Raw genomic sequence first — 17,921 nt, 5'->3', positions numbered from 1 at the left:
TGGGCTATTAGTAAAAAACATAGAAAAGGGGGTGTTCACAATAATAGTAGCATCTGCTGTTGATGCTACAAACTCAAAACTATTATGTTCAAACTGCTTTTTTAGCAATCCTGTGAATCACTAAACTAGTATTTAGTTGTATAACCACAGTTACTCATGATTTCTTCACATCTGCGAGGCATTAATTTTGTTGGTTTGGAACCAAGATTTTGCTCGTTTACTAGTGTGCTTGGGGTCATTGTCTTGTTGAAACACCCATTTCAAGGGCATGTCCTCTTCAGCATAAGGCAACATGACCTCTTCAAGTATTTTGACATATCCAAACTGATCCATGATACCTGGTATGCGATATATAGGCCCAACACCATAGTAGGAGAAACATGCCCATATCGTGATGTTTACACCAACATGCTTCACTGTCTTCAATGTGAACTGTGGCTTGAATTCAGAGTTTGGGGGTCATCTTACAAACTGCCTGCGGCCCTTGGACCCAAAAAGAACAATTTTATTCTCATCAGTTCACAAAATATTCCTCCATTTCTCTTTAGGCCAGTTGATGTGTTCTTTGGCAAATTATAACCTCTTCTGCACGTCTTTTATTTAACAGAGGGACTTTGCGGGGGATTCTTGCAAATAAATTAGCTTCACACAGGTGTCTTCTAACTGTCACAGCACTTACATGTAACTCCAGACTGTCTTTGATCATCCTGGAGCTGATCAATGGGTGAGCCTTTGCCATTCTGGTTATTCTTCTATCCATTTTGATGGGTGTTTTCCGTTTTCGTCCAGCGTCTGTTTTTTTTTTGGTCCATTTTAAAGCACTGGAGATCATTGTAGATGAACAGCCTATAATTTTTTGCACCTGACGTATAAGTTTTCCCCTCTCAAACTACGCTGTTCCTCTGAACAATGTCTTGAACGTCCAATTTCCTCAGGCTTTCAAGAGAAAGGCATGTTCAACAGGTGCTGGGCTTCATCCTTAAATAGGGGACACCTGATTCACACCTGTTTGTTCCACAAGATTGACGAACTCACTGGACTGAATGCCACACTACTATTATGTGAACACCCCTTTTCTACTTTTTTTACTAATAGCCCAAATTCATAGCCTTAAGAGTGTGCATATCATGAATGCTTGGTCTTGTTGGATTTGTGAGAGTCTACTGAATCTACTGGTACCTTGTTTCCCATGTAACAATAAGAAATATACTCAAAACTTGGATTAATCTTTTTAGTCACATAGCACTACTATTATTCTGAACACTACTGTAGATACTTTTAGGAGGTGGACATGGAAAAGTTGTCTGACTGGGTTGTTGCCCTTTAGGACAGTGGTCTTCAACTCCAGTCCTTGAAGGCCGGTGTCCTGCAACTTTTAGATGTGTCCCTGGTCCAACACACCTGAATCAAATGGCTGAATTACCTCCTCAGTATGCAGTCAAGTTCTCCAGAGTGCTGCTAATGACCTCATTAATTGACGTAGGTGTGTTGAAGCAGAGACACATCTAGATGTTGCAAGACGCTGGCCCTCGAGGACTAGAGTTGAAGATCCCTGATCTAGGACTTGTAACCTGTTTTTTTTTCCTCCTTGCACCTTGTGGTACATAGAGCTTTGCCACCCTGTGCCCGGGGAGGTTTATTGATATTGTGGATGTGGTGATGTGCAGCACAGGTGGATACTTCCAGACCTGACCTGATTCATTTTAGCATAAAGACAAAATTTAATGGTCCAACCACCTCAAGACCTTCTCATAGACAAATAATCAAACAGGCAAGAAGATGTAGCCTGTATGCAACAACAACCTTAACAACAACAAAAAGCAATCAGCGGGTTGCTCAAAAGTAGAATAGAACGACACTGCAAAACTGAGTGGGCAAAACATCATTGTGATTCCATATAAACAGCAGTGAGGCGTTTGTGGCTGATTTTTACGGAGTGGGTGGCAGCTGGAAACACTGGTAATCACTGCAGATGCAGAGATGAAATGAACACTCCAAAAAAGATTACCAGCATCATTGGCTAGGTACCAGCAAAACAAGGGAGCTCAGAGCCATGTATGACTGATCGATAAGCAAACTCTTCTCAGTGTCTCATTTAAACATGTGCAAAGGAATATTTTAACAGCAATGCTGTGAAAACAACTTTTGTTATCCAGGCAGGAGATATCGTATTTTAGTAACTGGACTTTTTGTTGGACCTCAAGATATTTCACCAGTCATCCAAGTAACTTCATCAGTTGTAAATTGTTTTTAAAGTTCTGCAGCATTTTAATGTTCAGTTTCTGTAATGTAATCTTCTACATAACTTTTACCATCTCTCAAAATGCTTCAAAATTTACCTTAACATATAAAACAGATTTCTGTGACTACATGTTTTGCAAAGAAAAGGGTCTCTGTCCTCCTCTATAATAGGCTGCTGAGAGCCGTGTTCATTTTTTTAAAGCGACAATTACTTAAACAGCATTGTACAAAAGGTTAACTTTTACACAATTATGCTCAGAGCTATGCGTGACTGATCCACCATCAATCTTCGGCCTTCACATTTTAACATGTGCAAAGGAGTATTTTAGCACATAAGTTATGAAAAGAACCTTTGCCATCTGTCAAAGTTTCTTTTCTCGTCCTCACTTGTATCAAAGCGCATTACACCAACTTCTATGGATACACACTTTGCAAAGTTTAGAAGGAATCAGATTTGTTCAATAAGAGAAAGGTAAAAGATTTTATACAACATATATTGTTGAAGGATCCAAAGGTTGCCTATGGAATTATCTTTTTTATTGTGAAGAAGATACTGGAGACAACCAGTTAGCTTTATAATTGGCTGTAGATTCAGGTCGCCTTTGTAATTGTTAGAATCTGTGAGCATAATATCCAGTTAGTTTTATGTACAGTTAGCTTTATAGTAAATCATCTTTATATTCAGTAACTTTTAGATTCAGTTAGCTTCCCATTTTCTTATGGGCAGCATGGTTAGGTTCCTTAAACATCCCAGTTGCTGTCACTATTTGAGGCATCAAATAGTGACATTTTTTCAGCAGTCTTTCCTCTGTACAATGCCACATGAGGAATCAGAGTTTAACAGAAATAATTGTCAAACCTTTTGTGAATGCCAGGAAAACAAAAGCTAACCATAGCACTGTCAAAGATGTATATCATTACTTTGACCTTTTTACAGAAAGTTTAATCCTCATGACTCGCTAGACTGACACTGAAGGTCACCTTTGCATTCAAACAATGACATGAAGGAATAAATAGCAACGTGTTTGACTCCTCCAAATGAGAACTTTTGTCTCTGTTCACTGAACCTGCCCTACATAAATACATGTTTTCAAAAAGTCACCTTGCTTGGATGGCTGCGCAAACTGGTTACCTGATAAAGGCGAGTGACAAGATGTAGTCAGAGTTGACAGCAATAAGCCAATCACAGTCCTTGGAGTGGGGGTAGGGGTGGGGGTAGTTAGGGGAAAGTATAAATCCATTGGAGCCGGTCAGGTTTCCACCGCATGGAGCTGTTACGGTACAACAAGCATACGTTATTAATATGAAACTACTTTAAGGCCTGATAGTGTTATTTCATGAGCCTGATTCAATCTGGTCTCTCAGATCTACAGTGTTTTAGCAGGAGAGCTTCTGCATGCATAGACACAGAAGTGCATAAAATTGAACTAGCTTAACGTGAAACCCTAGCCACATTTACCATAACTGGAGAAGGTCAGTTAAACAAAATAAATTTGCATGATCTGATCCCTTTAATAGTATCAAAATATTTTGCAATTTTGTGATGCATTTGTAACATCAATCACTCACAGAAGCATCACTGAGCACAGTAATGAGCACTAAAGTACTGCAGTTGTGGTTTACAGATAAATATGTAGAAGGCAGACTTTTACCTATGCACACAGGCGGGCTCGGCTGCCAGTAGTATCTGTTGTCCACTTGTATACAAGTGATTTTGTCATCTCCCTGGAGCTCGTATCCTGGGTCACACAGAAAGGACACAGAATCCCCTGGTTCCCGACCATCACCACTTCGACTGCCATTCATAGGCACTCCTGGGTCCCTGCAGGCGGTAGCTACTGAGCCTGGAGTGACAGCAAGAAAGGGTGGAAAGGACAAAGAACAAGTAGAGAATAAAGAGACAACATCTACTTATAAAACTCCTTTGTGATTTCAGATAAAAATGTGGTTGTTTATCTTCATGCAATCTGGGGTTTGACCCTATTAGCATTTGCAAGATAGTCCTAATAGGCATTGTAAAATTCAATAATCTAGTTTTCTAATCTTTGCTTATTTCAAGTAGCTGAGGTCTCGAAATTAGTTAAGAAGGTCTTAGAAGAGAAAACTCAATCTTACACTTAACTGCATGTTTCGAATGAATGAATGAATTCATTCATTCATTCATTTCTCATAGACATACACCCTGTGACGTTGTTGTTGGGGTGTCACGGGAAAGAAGGGCTAGTAATCACTAGACATGAATTAAATGCCAGAAATACCTGCCAAAATAATGCTAATAGAAATAATTGCTTATACACAAAACAAAAAGTGATTATCTGCTAAATTATGTCTCCTTGCCAGCCTTGTCCACTGAAGAGAACTAAAGCGCAAACTAATAAAAGCCATCAAAACAGTGTATTCCAATCACAGCACTTGTCTAATTAATGTCGGTATCTGTAGAGCTTACTTACTAGAAAACTGAATAGCAAATCCAGACTTGCTGATGTAAAAATCCGTCTCGAACTGAACAGTGACAGTGTTCAGGGTTGAGTGGATTCCTTCAGGTAGCAAAGACCCACTGAGCTCTGCCAAAGGCATCTCGTTCTCAGGTGGCCCATCCCAAACCTTCAACATGTCGTGGCTGGCTTCGGTGTCAAAGGCCAAAAACTGAAGACTATAATTCATATGGGGAAGACAAAAAGATCGATAATAGTACTGCAATAGTGCACAGCTCATAGGACAAGCAATTTGTTGTTACAAAGTACAAGGTTTGGGCATGAATAGCTTACCTTACAATATTTCCAGAGTCCACCTCGATGGACCAAGTGCAGCGCAGATTGTTGTCATAGGGAAATGGGTATCCAGGAGACAGAATGCGACCCGAAGACTCACCTTTGAAACGACCGCCGCACTCAGCTACACCAGATAGAGAAACATCACAGACAGTCAGCATTCGCTCTTACACATAAAACTACACTGTTTTCCAACTAGCTGTAAATGGATGATTTCAGGATTTTTTAAAACAATTTTGAAACAGTGAATCACTGTTTGAAGTAATTGGTTCATTGATTTTTTTTATTTCAAGCATTTTGACACAGACAATTTTCTTCGGCACCTGCTTTATTGAGTTTTATGAGCATCATGAAACAGTGAATATTTTTCTGCAGCATGTTTTTTGAGCATTTGAGAGTGAATAATTCTGAAAATAACCGATTTGTTTATGGATTTGTTTTTAATTACAATTTGAAGTAGTGAATTATTTTTTAAGTAACTGGTTCATTGAGGTTTTAGTTTTGTGAGCATCATGAAACAGTGAATCATTTTCTGAAGAAAATGATTCATTATTTTATTTTACTATTTTTTTTTTCTTTCAGCAACTACTAGGTCATTTAGCTGTTGACCATGTATTAGTGAATCAGTTTTTGGAAGCAACAGCCTGATTTCAATTTTGTAGGCCTTTGAAACAGTGGATCATTTTTGAAGCACTTGACTCATGATTTTTTTTTTTTTTTTTTTTGAGTATTTTCAAAACAGTCAACTATTTTCAGAAGAAACTGGTCCATTCAATTTAGTTTTTTTTTTTATTTCAAAACAGTGAATTATTTTCTGAATCAGCTGGTTTATTTACTTTTTCAGCATTTTGAATTAACAAATCATTTGCTGAAGTATTTGGTTCACAATTTCAAGCATTTTGAAATTGTTTTCTGGAGCAACAGGTTCCTTTTGGCCTGAACATTTTGAATCAGTGAATCATTTTCTGAAGCAATTGCTTCATTAAGCTTTTAGAGTATTTTAAAACTGAATAATTTTTCTGAAGAAACCAGTTAATATAGTTTTTTTTAGCATTTCATTATGATGTGAAGAATATATGGTGGGACTAAACCCAAAATCCACCTTGTAGCTACACCTGTGGCAGCAGAGACAAATGGACAGCCCAGTGTCAATTTTTTTTTTTTCGTGCTCCCGTGACGAAATGAGTCAAATTTTCGTGACGGGGTTTTTTAAAACTCACTATTACTAACCCTACTCCTTCCCCCCCCCCACTGTAACCATAACCACCCCGACCCCTTTCCCCGCTTCACTTTTAATTTTGTGCAGCCATCACGGAACGTATTAGAAGGAATTTGTGCTGCCGTGACAAAAATGAGGCGCTTCACGTGACAATGTCACGAACCAATACATTAATGTATATTTCGTGCTGCTGAATGACGACTTGCCGTGAGACTGGGTTGCAAATGTATGCAGATGGACAACCTCCTCTTCTGTGTCTCTGTCTTTCTTAGAAAAAACAAAACGCTGACTGTGCACTCCTGCCCTAAAGAAATCATCTCACATTATATAACGGGAGGAAAAAAAAACCCTCCTTTTTGTGGGTCTCTCTCATGGTTATGTGCTTTCACAATCCCCCAGACCCTCCCTGTTCCTCATGTTTCCCCTCCTTCAGGCTGCCTTTCCTCATCCACAAGAATATATTATCTGTAGTAATGGGGCAATGTTAAGATGATGCATTGGGAAGAGAAAAAAGAGGAGAGAAAGAAGAGATTAAAGAAGGAAGCACTACATGTAATAATAAGAGGCAATATTATTACATTAAGACCGGGGGTTAGGTGAGGTTGCAGTATGTCACTGCTAAAATATTAAGTCTGAGTACATCAGCTGGAGGTTTTATGACTGTTTCATTATTGATAATGTGAAAGAGAGATGCTTATTAAGCTGAATATGGAATCAGAAGTTCCACAGCAGTGATAAAAGCACAATACGTCTGTTGTTGTGCTTCCAGCTCCCATCTGGGGCACAGCTGCAGCAGCCATTTTGTTTCAGCCTGGACAGACCCAGCATGTGTTTGAGTTTAATTTAGAGAATTTATTCTCACTCAACCATATACTTACTGGAAACGACTCTTGTATGCTTTGTCTATAATCAAACAATCAGTATGGTGTAGATAAACTTGCCAATTTTTTCCTACAGTGCACAACCCACTGCATCTCAAGGTGCCACACACATCCACTGCCCCCCCCCCCCCAAAAAAAAACAGATTTGTGGAATGCGTGTAAAGTCTTGCTTTTGATATAATTTTTTTTTTTTTTCCCAACTTACAAAAAGCTTTTTGCTTTTGATTCTTTACATTTAGGTAAGTTTATCTAAGATCATTTGCAGGAAAAAATATTTAATTGGATCAAATATAAATGTGAAATTTTGGAGTCATTTCAGACAAACATCTCCTCTTTTGCCTCGGTGGTGTCTGAGACCTGAATAGTGGGTGAATTTTGTTGGCGTTACCATGGTAACACTTCAGTTTCTGACAAAGTGTTTCTTAACAGCCTACGGAAACATACATCTTGCAAATCATTTCACACCAAACACAAACTGTACAACCAGAAGCTCCTAAAAAATATTGCATAATGTCCATAGAGGCACCCACAGACAGACAAAATATTGTGCAACATTTTTGACACAGACGCACTGAATAAAGCCGTGGAAGACAGAAAGCAAATGCTTTACAACCAGCCATATTCTGTATAAGAAAAATTGATGCGCTCAAACACACGGAGCTGTAAAATGTAGAAAAAAAAAGTGATTCTGCACAATATGACTCCTTTAAATAATTCTCACATTTGATGCAGACTTTAATATGCACTATTTTCATTTTCAGATCTTCTCTTTTCTAAGTTAAAACCTGAATACAGATTTTGTTTCTTCCTACACTGTTTCCTATTTAACAAATATCCAGCACTTAATAAATATTGCGCACATTTTGGCACAAATGCCCCAGTTCATACAGCAGAATCATATATCATACCATATTTCCATGATTCTTAACTTCTACCTTCATGTGAAAATGAGTTGATTTGATGCACAACCAGTGTAACACAACAGAAAAATTCAGAGCTGCAATCCTTCTAATATTAAGGGCAGTGAACTCTGTTGTTCTTCCACCCCCCACCCCAATCTGAGGTACTGTAAACTCATCATAAAGGAATGATTTTGAAAGGTGACATATAGAGAAATACATTAGTGCTTCCAACTCTGTTTAATAGCAAATGCACTGATGCAGCTGTTTGCAACAAGTCAGAATTGGTTAAAGTTTACTCGTAAATGATTTCTAAGAAAATACCTGGGCCTTTGTGGAGTTCAGCATGAATAAACACATATTGAAGATGCACAAGTCCAAAAAAAAAAAAAAAAAAAGAACGTGGACGTGCTTGAGCATTTTTTTTTTACCACAGAGCAGTGAGGGGAACATGAGGGCAGTCTCCAGAAAAATGGAGCAAATCACCCTCTGCAGGAAGGAAAATGGATCATTTGGGCAGAGGGAGTCCAGGTGCTAAACTATCCAGAACAAATAGGCTTTTGAACAAAACTACCACAGCGTGTGATACCCCGAGGAATCACGGCAGCATTTCAAAGATTTACTCCCACCTGTTTTCTTTCAGGATTATTGAATCAGAGCTCTGTAAGCAGATAATTTGCATAAAGCGACAAACAAGCAAGGTCATGTACTATAACGCTGTGTTATATTTAAGATGTGTACATGCACCATTTGAGTTCTGAGTAAATTTGACATTTCCGGTTCTAAAGCGGAGACTAGCATAATCACTTGTGAAATAAAGATTATTTATACACAGGGAGTTGATTATCTGAACACATGGCAGCAGAATCAGGTTTAAATTATAATTTGCTCTCTATATTTTTGGGTGCAGTGATTGTTATTTATACAAAAGGGCAACCATGTCCCCTCAACCCCATAGAAGCCCAGGTTAAAATCTTCAGTTTTACAGCAGAAATACATATGTTTATAACTTGGTACAAATAGTGGTGTTGTCACTATAGCTAGTTACTCCGTTCATGACAAATGCATGGGTGGCCCGAGGTGTGTGGTATATATAACTCAACTGTTTAAACAGTTTTAAGTCATAGAGTTAGAAATAATTAGAGGCATGGTTGCTTTGAGTGACAACTAGTATGCCGGGTCAACGCCTCTGCTACCTAGCAGAGTCTACTAGCTGCTGTGAACTCTACCGTATTTGGTCTTTGAGTATTTTATTACAAATATCTGAGGTAATACGGTTTGTTGGGTAGTAAATTACACAAATGGAATCTCTAAGACATCTGTGGTCCAGTTATTTCCACTCAGTGAAATTTCAGGAATGTTATATTTGTACTTCAGCGTTGTTAGCACTAAATCAGCAGTTACCGGTAGCTGGATGACGTTAGATACAGTGATAGTACTACCTGTTATGACAACAGCTGCCAAGTCCACACAAATATACATTAATCAATTACCTGACCAAATTTAGGTGACCTAGCCTGTTAGCCTTAGCTAGCTTCGTAATGCAGACAGAGGTGGCCATGTTCAGTCTTCAATCATCCTACCCTGGTTACACTGGTCTTGACCACGGTCCACATCTTTATCCATTTATGAGCTGATCGGGAGTAAGGCGGAGTCAGACACTGCCAAGATGGCGGTATCAAGACCCATCCCATTTGAACTCCAAACCCACTTTTCAGAAGTGGTGATGTCACAGTAGGTTTGTCCAACAGTAGGATTGTCCAGTGAATATATATGATCTATGATTTCTACTTTGATAAAACGGCGCACAGGACTTTAACACGGGTAAGAGCAGATAAACAGAAAACTGCTGGGCTCTGGTTATTGCTCTTTGACATAATGGAAATGTGACGGATCATCTATCTCAATAAATTCAAAACTAACATGCACAAAGTGCTTTGATTTAAAATACTAATTACACTATTGTTGGATCCAGACAAAGATCTGAATCTGACACATTTACAGCTCCTTTCAAGATCACTACCTGCTACTTCAATACTTGTAGGCTTATTTTTGCATTGAATATTTTTGTCAGTGAAAATGTTATGTTTTGTTTCTGTGCCATACAAATGCTTAAAAATACTTTTTTAAAAGCTGAAATAAAACCATAATTATGAAAGCTTTAGCAGAACTGTGTAGCTTTTTGAATAAATATGCAAATTAATAGCTGCAGAAAGCACAGCACTAAGCACAAAATACAGTTTTACAATCAAGGCAAAAGAAAGCTTGAACTCAGCTCACCTTTCTCTTTCTACTTATTAAAGGGTGTTTGAACGTCTTTGTGCATCAGCGTGTGTATGTTCCCATTAAACCTCTTCTCAAAATGCAACCCACATGCTGCAAAAATAAAGACATACCAATGCAGGAAGGCAAAGGATTATCCCAGGCTCTCCTTTCCCCTGTCATGCATTTCAGCGTGGACGCCCCGTGCAGAGTGTATCCAGGCTCACATCTGTATGTGATGCTGCTCCCAGAGAAGTGACCTTGGTCATTCACTTTGAAGCCAAACTGAGGCACGCCAGGATCCTCACAATGAGACAACTCGAAACCTGAAATAAGACAGATTGGCAGCCAATTTTTTACAGTGTGGACTTTGCAAATGCTCACTGTGGCACAAATAAGAGCCACTTGATAAAACAGAAGGAGTGCAGTTTACTAGATTCACAATGATTTGCTTTCACTTCTTTTATGCTCTGTGTGTTCATCAGCTCAGTGATATTGTTCTCATCCTGGTTGGATGAAAGCTAAAGCACACAGCAACCGCAGCTCTGGAAAACAAACTGAACATGGAAGTACAAAAAAAGCTGTAATTCCTCAACTTGTCATAAGTGAGTCAATTTCCATAGAAGACAATGTTAAAATGGACATTTTGACATGACAGTTTGCAGCCTGGCACAAAAAATTTAAAATAAAAATAATAAAGTTGTTTGCTCTCTACTGCTAGTTTCTCTGTTCTTGACAAATGGGTGGTGAGTTTTTATAGTTTCAAACCCATTACTTTTGGCCATTTTCAGCACTAAAGTTACACATACTTGGGGCAAGGTTGATTTGAGGGAAAGCTAATGTATAGCCACTAATAGGTCAGTAGCTCCTTTCTGAGATAATATGGCTTGCTGCAACTGTTAACTGTATTGATGGAACATCTAAAAATCTGTGGTCCAGTAGTTTGACAGTAAAATTTTAATAAAACTTAATTTGTATGTTAGCAACATTAGCATGAGTCAGCAGGTATCAATAGCCAGGGAACATTAGCTACACTGATAGTGCCATGATGATGGGCATAATTTTTAATACCGGCACCCAAGCCACCCATTAATATAGAATTGCTAAAAAAAGATGTGCTAATTAATCCCCTGAACCCAGTATAAGCTTCATTCTTCTAAACTAGCTTGGTAACTTTGAGATAGGTAGTTGAATCAGGCACTATCAAAATAGCAACATCCAAACCAAAAGTTTCTCCAGTAGAAACTCCAGAAGAAATTTCATTGCATTTGTTGTAATGACAATAAATCTATCTATCTATACTATGCATATACTACAGTCTATGAGCAAAACAACAAGAGACAGCAGACATCCCCAAACCACAAGCAAAAACATGTATACACCGTATATAATTTATTGTTGCTTTTCCCCCCACACACTTGCTCCGTCTCTCTGGCAATATTACAGGTATTGTGTTTGTTCATGTGCACACATTAAGAACAGCAGGATATAAAGAAGCTTATCCTTGTGACACTTGAACCATGATCGAATCTACAGGGTTACCTGGAAGGAAAACTTACCAGGATTTGAAACATTCCCGGCACACACAGGTGCATGTCTAACTCTTCCTTTGCAAATGGACACGGTTGACATCATCATCATAATGAAAATATGCACATGTGAAATTACTGTCTGCATATTGCACACATACATGCTTGTTATTAGACACACATATACACAAAGTATCTGAAGTAATGGTTCATTACAAGAAACAAAAATGCTATTTTGCTTCTGTGTATGACACACGAACATGCAGCTGCTTTAATATACAGTGCATCCAGACAGGATTCACAGCACTTCTCTCTATCCACATTTTGTTATGTCACAGCTTTAAACCAATATGGATGAAATTAATTTTTTTTCTCAAAATTCTGCACATTATACCACATAATGACAATGTGTAAAAGGTTTTTGAGATCTTTGCTAATTTATTAAAAATAAATAAAACTAAGAAATCACATGCACATAAGTATTCACAACCTTTGCCATAAAGTTCCAAATTGATCTCAGGTGGATCCTGTTTCCACTGATCACCCTTGAGATGTTTCTACAGCTTAATTAGAGTCCACCTGGGGTAAATTCAGTTGATTGGACATGATTTGGAAAGACACACACCTGTCTACATATAAAGGCCCTGTCACACCTTGACAATTTAATCACCGTATGCTGACCGCATTAAAAAACGCTGGCATACGTGGGTGTACATCTAATACGTTATGGGTAAGTTTTGTATAAGTTAAGAGCACACTGAAGCACGTCGAAGCATGCCGATATATGTCCTAATACGCTGAGCACCTTGAAAAATTTTGGGCATGCTGAAAATTTCAACGAATGCCAGCGTATGACTCATACGCACAGACTCAGACACACGTGGGACATAAGTTGTAGGTAAGTCATGCATATCTTGTAATTTATTCATAAGTCAAAATATGTCCATTAATGCTGTCCACTGATTGGCTGAAAGCTGCGTCCTCATGCAAACGGACTGTTTCAAATATGAAAAAATTCACACACAGAATAAATATAAAGTCTTACCTGTTAGTTTCAACATCATAGTCTGAAGAAAAAGTACATCCACATAAAGCCTCATTGGAAAACGACATCTGAAAATACTTTAATTCCTTATCGCGGCAGAAGAAATGTCCACCTGTGACACTGACACTTTAGAATAGAATAGAGCCTTTGTTATTGCACATGTATGCATACGACAAAAATTGTCCTCTGCATTTAACCTATCCAAATTACAGTGAGACAGAATCCAACCGCCCAGGGACCAACTCCAGCTGTAGACGCTGCCTTGGTCATGGAGAGAGAAAGGAGCAGACCCTAAATAAGCATGTCTTTGATTGTGGGAGGAAACCGGAGTGCCCGGAAAAAACCCACACAGACACAGGCAGAACATGAAACTCCACACAAAGGGCAGGAATCGATCAATCCCATGACCTTGCTGTGAGGCACCAGTGCTAACCACTAAGCCACCATGCTGCCATTGTTTTAATGGTGTCACAGGCTCCATCACATCATGGTTTTGACAGACACTTTACGCACTTGGCTCCATCAGATCATGGTTTTGACACTGGCACTTAGGGCACTTGGCTCCATCAAATCATGGTTTCTGTGGTGGAGGTTGTCCATCAAATTGTTGAGCTGCAGCGCATGGTGTATCTGGGCCAGTATGGGAGAAGTGTCCCTTCTGCTAGTTAGACCTGCTGAGGGGAATCCGTTGCTGTCCGCTGTCAGCGGAGCCTCAATCCTCTCCCACCCACCGGGCCTCTCTTTGCGGCACAAGAAAAACTTGAAAGTCAAAGTGCCTCATTCATTAAAGGCATCAGTCGATTCCGGCTGCACATGATGAAAAGAAAAACTCATGATCCACAATGAAAAAAATAAAATAAGATGTTCTAATTACTTGTTTTGCCTCCGTGTGGAGTGGAGATGCCACGCAACACTGTACGCACGCTCAATGTCGTGCTTGTCAATATTTCATTGCCAAACAAAAGGGTTCTGCTGGTGATGGAAATGCAAACCAAGCCACAGTTAACCATTCTGATACATATGATGCTGTGCAGCACTGACCCGAGCCACCCGGTGGAAATGGGGCTGTTAGTATGCACTTGTTAACTCGACAAGGTGTAACAGCTACATTAATTAAATTACATTATTAGACGTACGCCAGTGTATGCCAGCATTTTTTTTATACGGTCTGCATACTCAGGCTAAATCGTGAAGGTGTGACAGGGCCTTAAGGTCCCACAGTTGATGCATGTCAGAGCACAAACCAAGCATGAAGTCAAAGGAATTGTCTAGAGACCTCCAAGACAGGACTGTCTTGAGGCACAAACCTGAGGAAGGGTACAGAAACATTTCTTCTGCCAGGAAGAAATGGAGTGCAGCTTAGTGGAGTCCACTGAGCACAGTGGACTCTGTCAGAGCTCCACCATTCTTATGTGGACAGAGGGGAACCTTCCAGAAGGACAACCATCTCTGCAGCAATCCACCAATCAGGACTGTATGGTAGAGTGGCCAAACAGAACCCACTCCTTAGTAAAAGGAACATGGCAGCCCATTTGCAATTTGCAAAAAAGGCACCTGAAGGACTCTCAGACTATGAGAAACAAAATTCTCTGGTTTGATGTGACAAAGATTGAACTCTTTGGTGTGAATGCCAGGCATCATGTTGGCAGAAATCAGGCACCATCCCTACAGTGAAGCATGGTGGTGGCAGCATCATGCTGTGAGGATGTTTTTCAGTGGCAGGAACTGGGAGACTAGTCAGGATTGAGGGAAAGATGAATGCAGCAATGTATAGAGACATCCTGGATGAAAACCTGCACCAGAGCGCTCTTGACCTCAGAATGGGGCGACGGTTCATCTTTCAGCAGGACAACCACACAGCCAAGATATCAAAGGAGTGGCTTCAGGACAACTCTGTGAATGTCCTTGAGTGGCCCAGCCAGAGCCCAGACCTATATCTGATTGAACATCTCTGGAGAGATCTGAAAATGGCTGTGTACTGACACTCCCCAACCTGATGGAGCTTGAGAGGTGCTGCAAAGAGGAATGGACAAAACTGCCCAAAGATAGCTGCAGCAAGCTTGTGGCATCATATTGAAGAAGACTTTAGGTTGTAATTGCTGCCAAACGTGCATCAACAAAGTACTGAGGAAAGATGTGAATACTTACGTACATGTGATTTCTTAAGGCCCCCTGACACTTGCATGACTTTGATTCATGCACTTGCACACACTCTGCCGTGTGCGAGAGTAAACTCATCTCAAACTCGTTGTAAACCATAGAAAACTGTGCGCAGCTTCGTGCAAGTGCTCAAAGAAATTTTGAAATGTTCAAAATCTTCAGCAAGCATTAATATAACCTATTACAATATAACCATGACAAATAATTACTTATAATTAATGTGGAAAAAGTGAAGCACCATGAATACTTTCCGGAAGCACAATAAAACGAGTGTACGACACAATCCTCCACTGTAGCAGAGCCAGTGCAGTAATAGCACAAACCAGCATGCAAACGACTTGCATAACTTACTTTAAATGGTTACATTTTGCACTTCTGACTATGTTTGTAAGAGGACTCTGCCAAATGTAGGCATGTTTTTTTTTTTAAATAAACACAGGCACCTGTAACACCTACATCCTACGCTGAAATCTAAGTTCTTTCACAGCTTTGTTCATCAAACAGGAGATGTCTCTTGTGATCAGTTCACTGGCTGAATCGACAATGAGCTTGGAGATCATATTTTCAAACATTGAGAATGAAACAGATGACGGATAACTTTACATAATATTACATTAGAGCTGTCACGTGATATGTAGACTTTGTCATGATTCTGCTGGGATTTTTTTTTTCTCTTTGACAGTATGTAATGATACAGTGCATCATAGCGTAATTTAGAGCCACATTAAAAATCCTATACTGGTTGTTTATTTGTATTAAATACTCTTATGATTGTGAATGATAAAAAAAAAGTTGGTCATTTGACAAAGCCACAGAAACTCTTACAGTCTACAAAGTGTTTTAGCCCCTTTAAAGATGTACATTTAGATTTGTTTTGTTTTGTTTTACTGTTTAGGGAAAGGAAATTCTTCAGCACCACTATAATTTCATTTGTAAGTATTCAGATATACGATTCACAATTTTATATCACTAAGAAGGATCAAAATGTACGTATCTTGTCTGTAAACAATTTAGAATTTTGACCCATGCGGGTAGCTACAATAAACCATAACACACAGATGTGTGTGTGTGTATGTGGGGGGTTCCCAATCATTGAATGGCATGCTGGGAAACTATGTTATCTGTGGGCTGAATGGGTGCTATGCTACATATTTTTGTATCTGCGTCACAGAGCTTCAGAAACATGGCAGATTTTAAATTGCAACTGAAAGTGCCAAATAAAGAAGTAGAATTCAAGAGAGAGAAAGTGATTGACACAGCTGTGAGTAGCAGTAAGTGAGCAATGATCCCACTGTTCAGATGTCAGGATCAAATTTGGACATATTTCACTAAATGTTTTGCTGGATGTCTGCTGGACAGCTGAAGTCACTCACATGTCTGTTGTCTCAGTTGTCAATACTAACAACTATCGTTATAATGTGTTAATGAGTGGGTGGGGAGACTCACATTTGAAAGCTTTATCAGATGTATTTTTTGACTTGCAAGTTGGAAATTCCCAGTTCCCCAAAAATGACAGTATGAAATTTGAGCGTTGTGCTTCCAAATATCAACTCACTATATGTACCATGGAATCCCCCAAAATAAATACTTAAATACAAAATAAGGGTACATTACAAAAACTAGACTTGAACACAAAGTCAAATTTGTGTGAACTGGATTAAGTTCAATTTTGTACAATTATAACATCCTAATTATTGAGGTTGTCTTCAGCTGCAACTGAAAGGTTTTGACCAGCAAATAAAAGCCTTGCAAAAAAAGCTCTAACGCACTACATCTGGCTGCAGACCTTTTGTGGACACCAAAAAAACAAACAAAAAAGAACTCCTTAAATAACAGCAACAAAATATTATCAGGATGCCAGCATGTAAAAGGTGAAGCTGTTGTGTTATGATGAGTGTTCTGCTTATTGTTGTTTTCCTTATTGAACACAGAGAGAGTCCTGGGATATCTGTGATTGACAGGTGATCTCAACCATATTACTGGTAGTGGCACTTTCATTTCCGTCTGAGTCGACTAGAGTCAGAGGGTTAATTTGGTACTTTGCATTTGCATTTTTGCTTCTGTTGTTTTATACTGCACCAAACTGTACAAATAAATGCTCAAAGGGATCTTCAAATTTTTAAAATGGTATTACATATTTTTCCATGATGATTTTTCACAAGCTTTCCGTTACAAGTACAGTAAGATGAGCTTTTCTTTATAGAATCTATTGGAGATTAGTCGACTGGAATGCACCATTCCAGCTGGTTGTATATAAATGCATTTTAAAAATGGAATTAAATGAATACTGCTGTGCATAACCCTTAATTGGAGTAAGTGGGTGAAGATGGGTGAGTGAACAGTAATGTGATTACTGCAACCTGCTTGGTCCTGTGGATACCGTAAAACCCAACAAGATATTATGTGATTGGCGACAAGTTCCACAAAAAAGATCCAACAATTTTACACTGTTACACATTTTTTAAGAAGCTTTTCCTTAAGTAGCTGTACTGCAATACATTATTAACCACTGCACAGTGTGACTGGGTTCTGTCATAGCACCGTGGACTCAGTACCATTTGGGATATGAGTCTCATAACTGTCATGACTCCCTTCTTCATTTACACTTTATGAATACACAGCATACTGTTTGAAGTCAGAGGTTTACCGGCGGACACTTACTGGAGTAGACCAGCTTGAATCCTTCCCCTGTACTTTCTGCATCACTGTAAAACTCAAGCCAGAGATGATTTGAGGTGGAAATCAGTGTCAGACCCAACATAGATGAGCCAGTAAATGCTCCAAGAACATGGGCTGTGTTGTCTTTTCCATCATAAATCTGTAATAATAAAAGATGCATTTAAAGAATAAGATGGACAACATAGCCTCATTTCAGCTCTGAAGCCATGGTTTGACTTTTTTAAAGACAATATTC

The 17,921-nt window shown here is 39.1% G+C and overlaps 1 protein-coding gene across 1 annotated transcript in view; it reads right to left on the bottom strand.

The window, feature by feature from the left end:
• Positions 1-17,921, bottom strand: part of LOC117502203 (CUB and sushi domain-containing protein 3-like) — a 1,088,443-nt gene that overhangs the window by 184,242 nt on the left and 886,280 nt on the right. The window contains 6 exon segments of the mRNA XM_034161241.1: positions 3,374-3,512; positions 3,894-4,085; positions 4,692-4,894; positions 5,010-5,136; positions 10,408-10,599; positions 17,669-17,825. Coding sequence (XP_034017132.1) covers positions 3,374-3,512; positions 3,894-4,085; positions 4,692-4,894; positions 5,010-5,136; positions 10,408-10,599; positions 17,669-17,825 — 1,010 coding nt within the window.

Source organism: Thalassophryne amazonica, chromosome 20, assembly GCF_902500255.1.
Source record: "Thalassophryne amazonica chromosome 20, fThaAma1.1, whole genome shotgun sequence".
Classification (NCBI taxonomy): domain Eukaryota; kingdom Metazoa; phylum Chordata; class Actinopteri; order Batrachoidiformes; family Batrachoididae; genus Thalassophryne; species Thalassophryne amazonica.
This window is presented reverse-complemented; position numbering and strand designations above follow the sequence as displayed.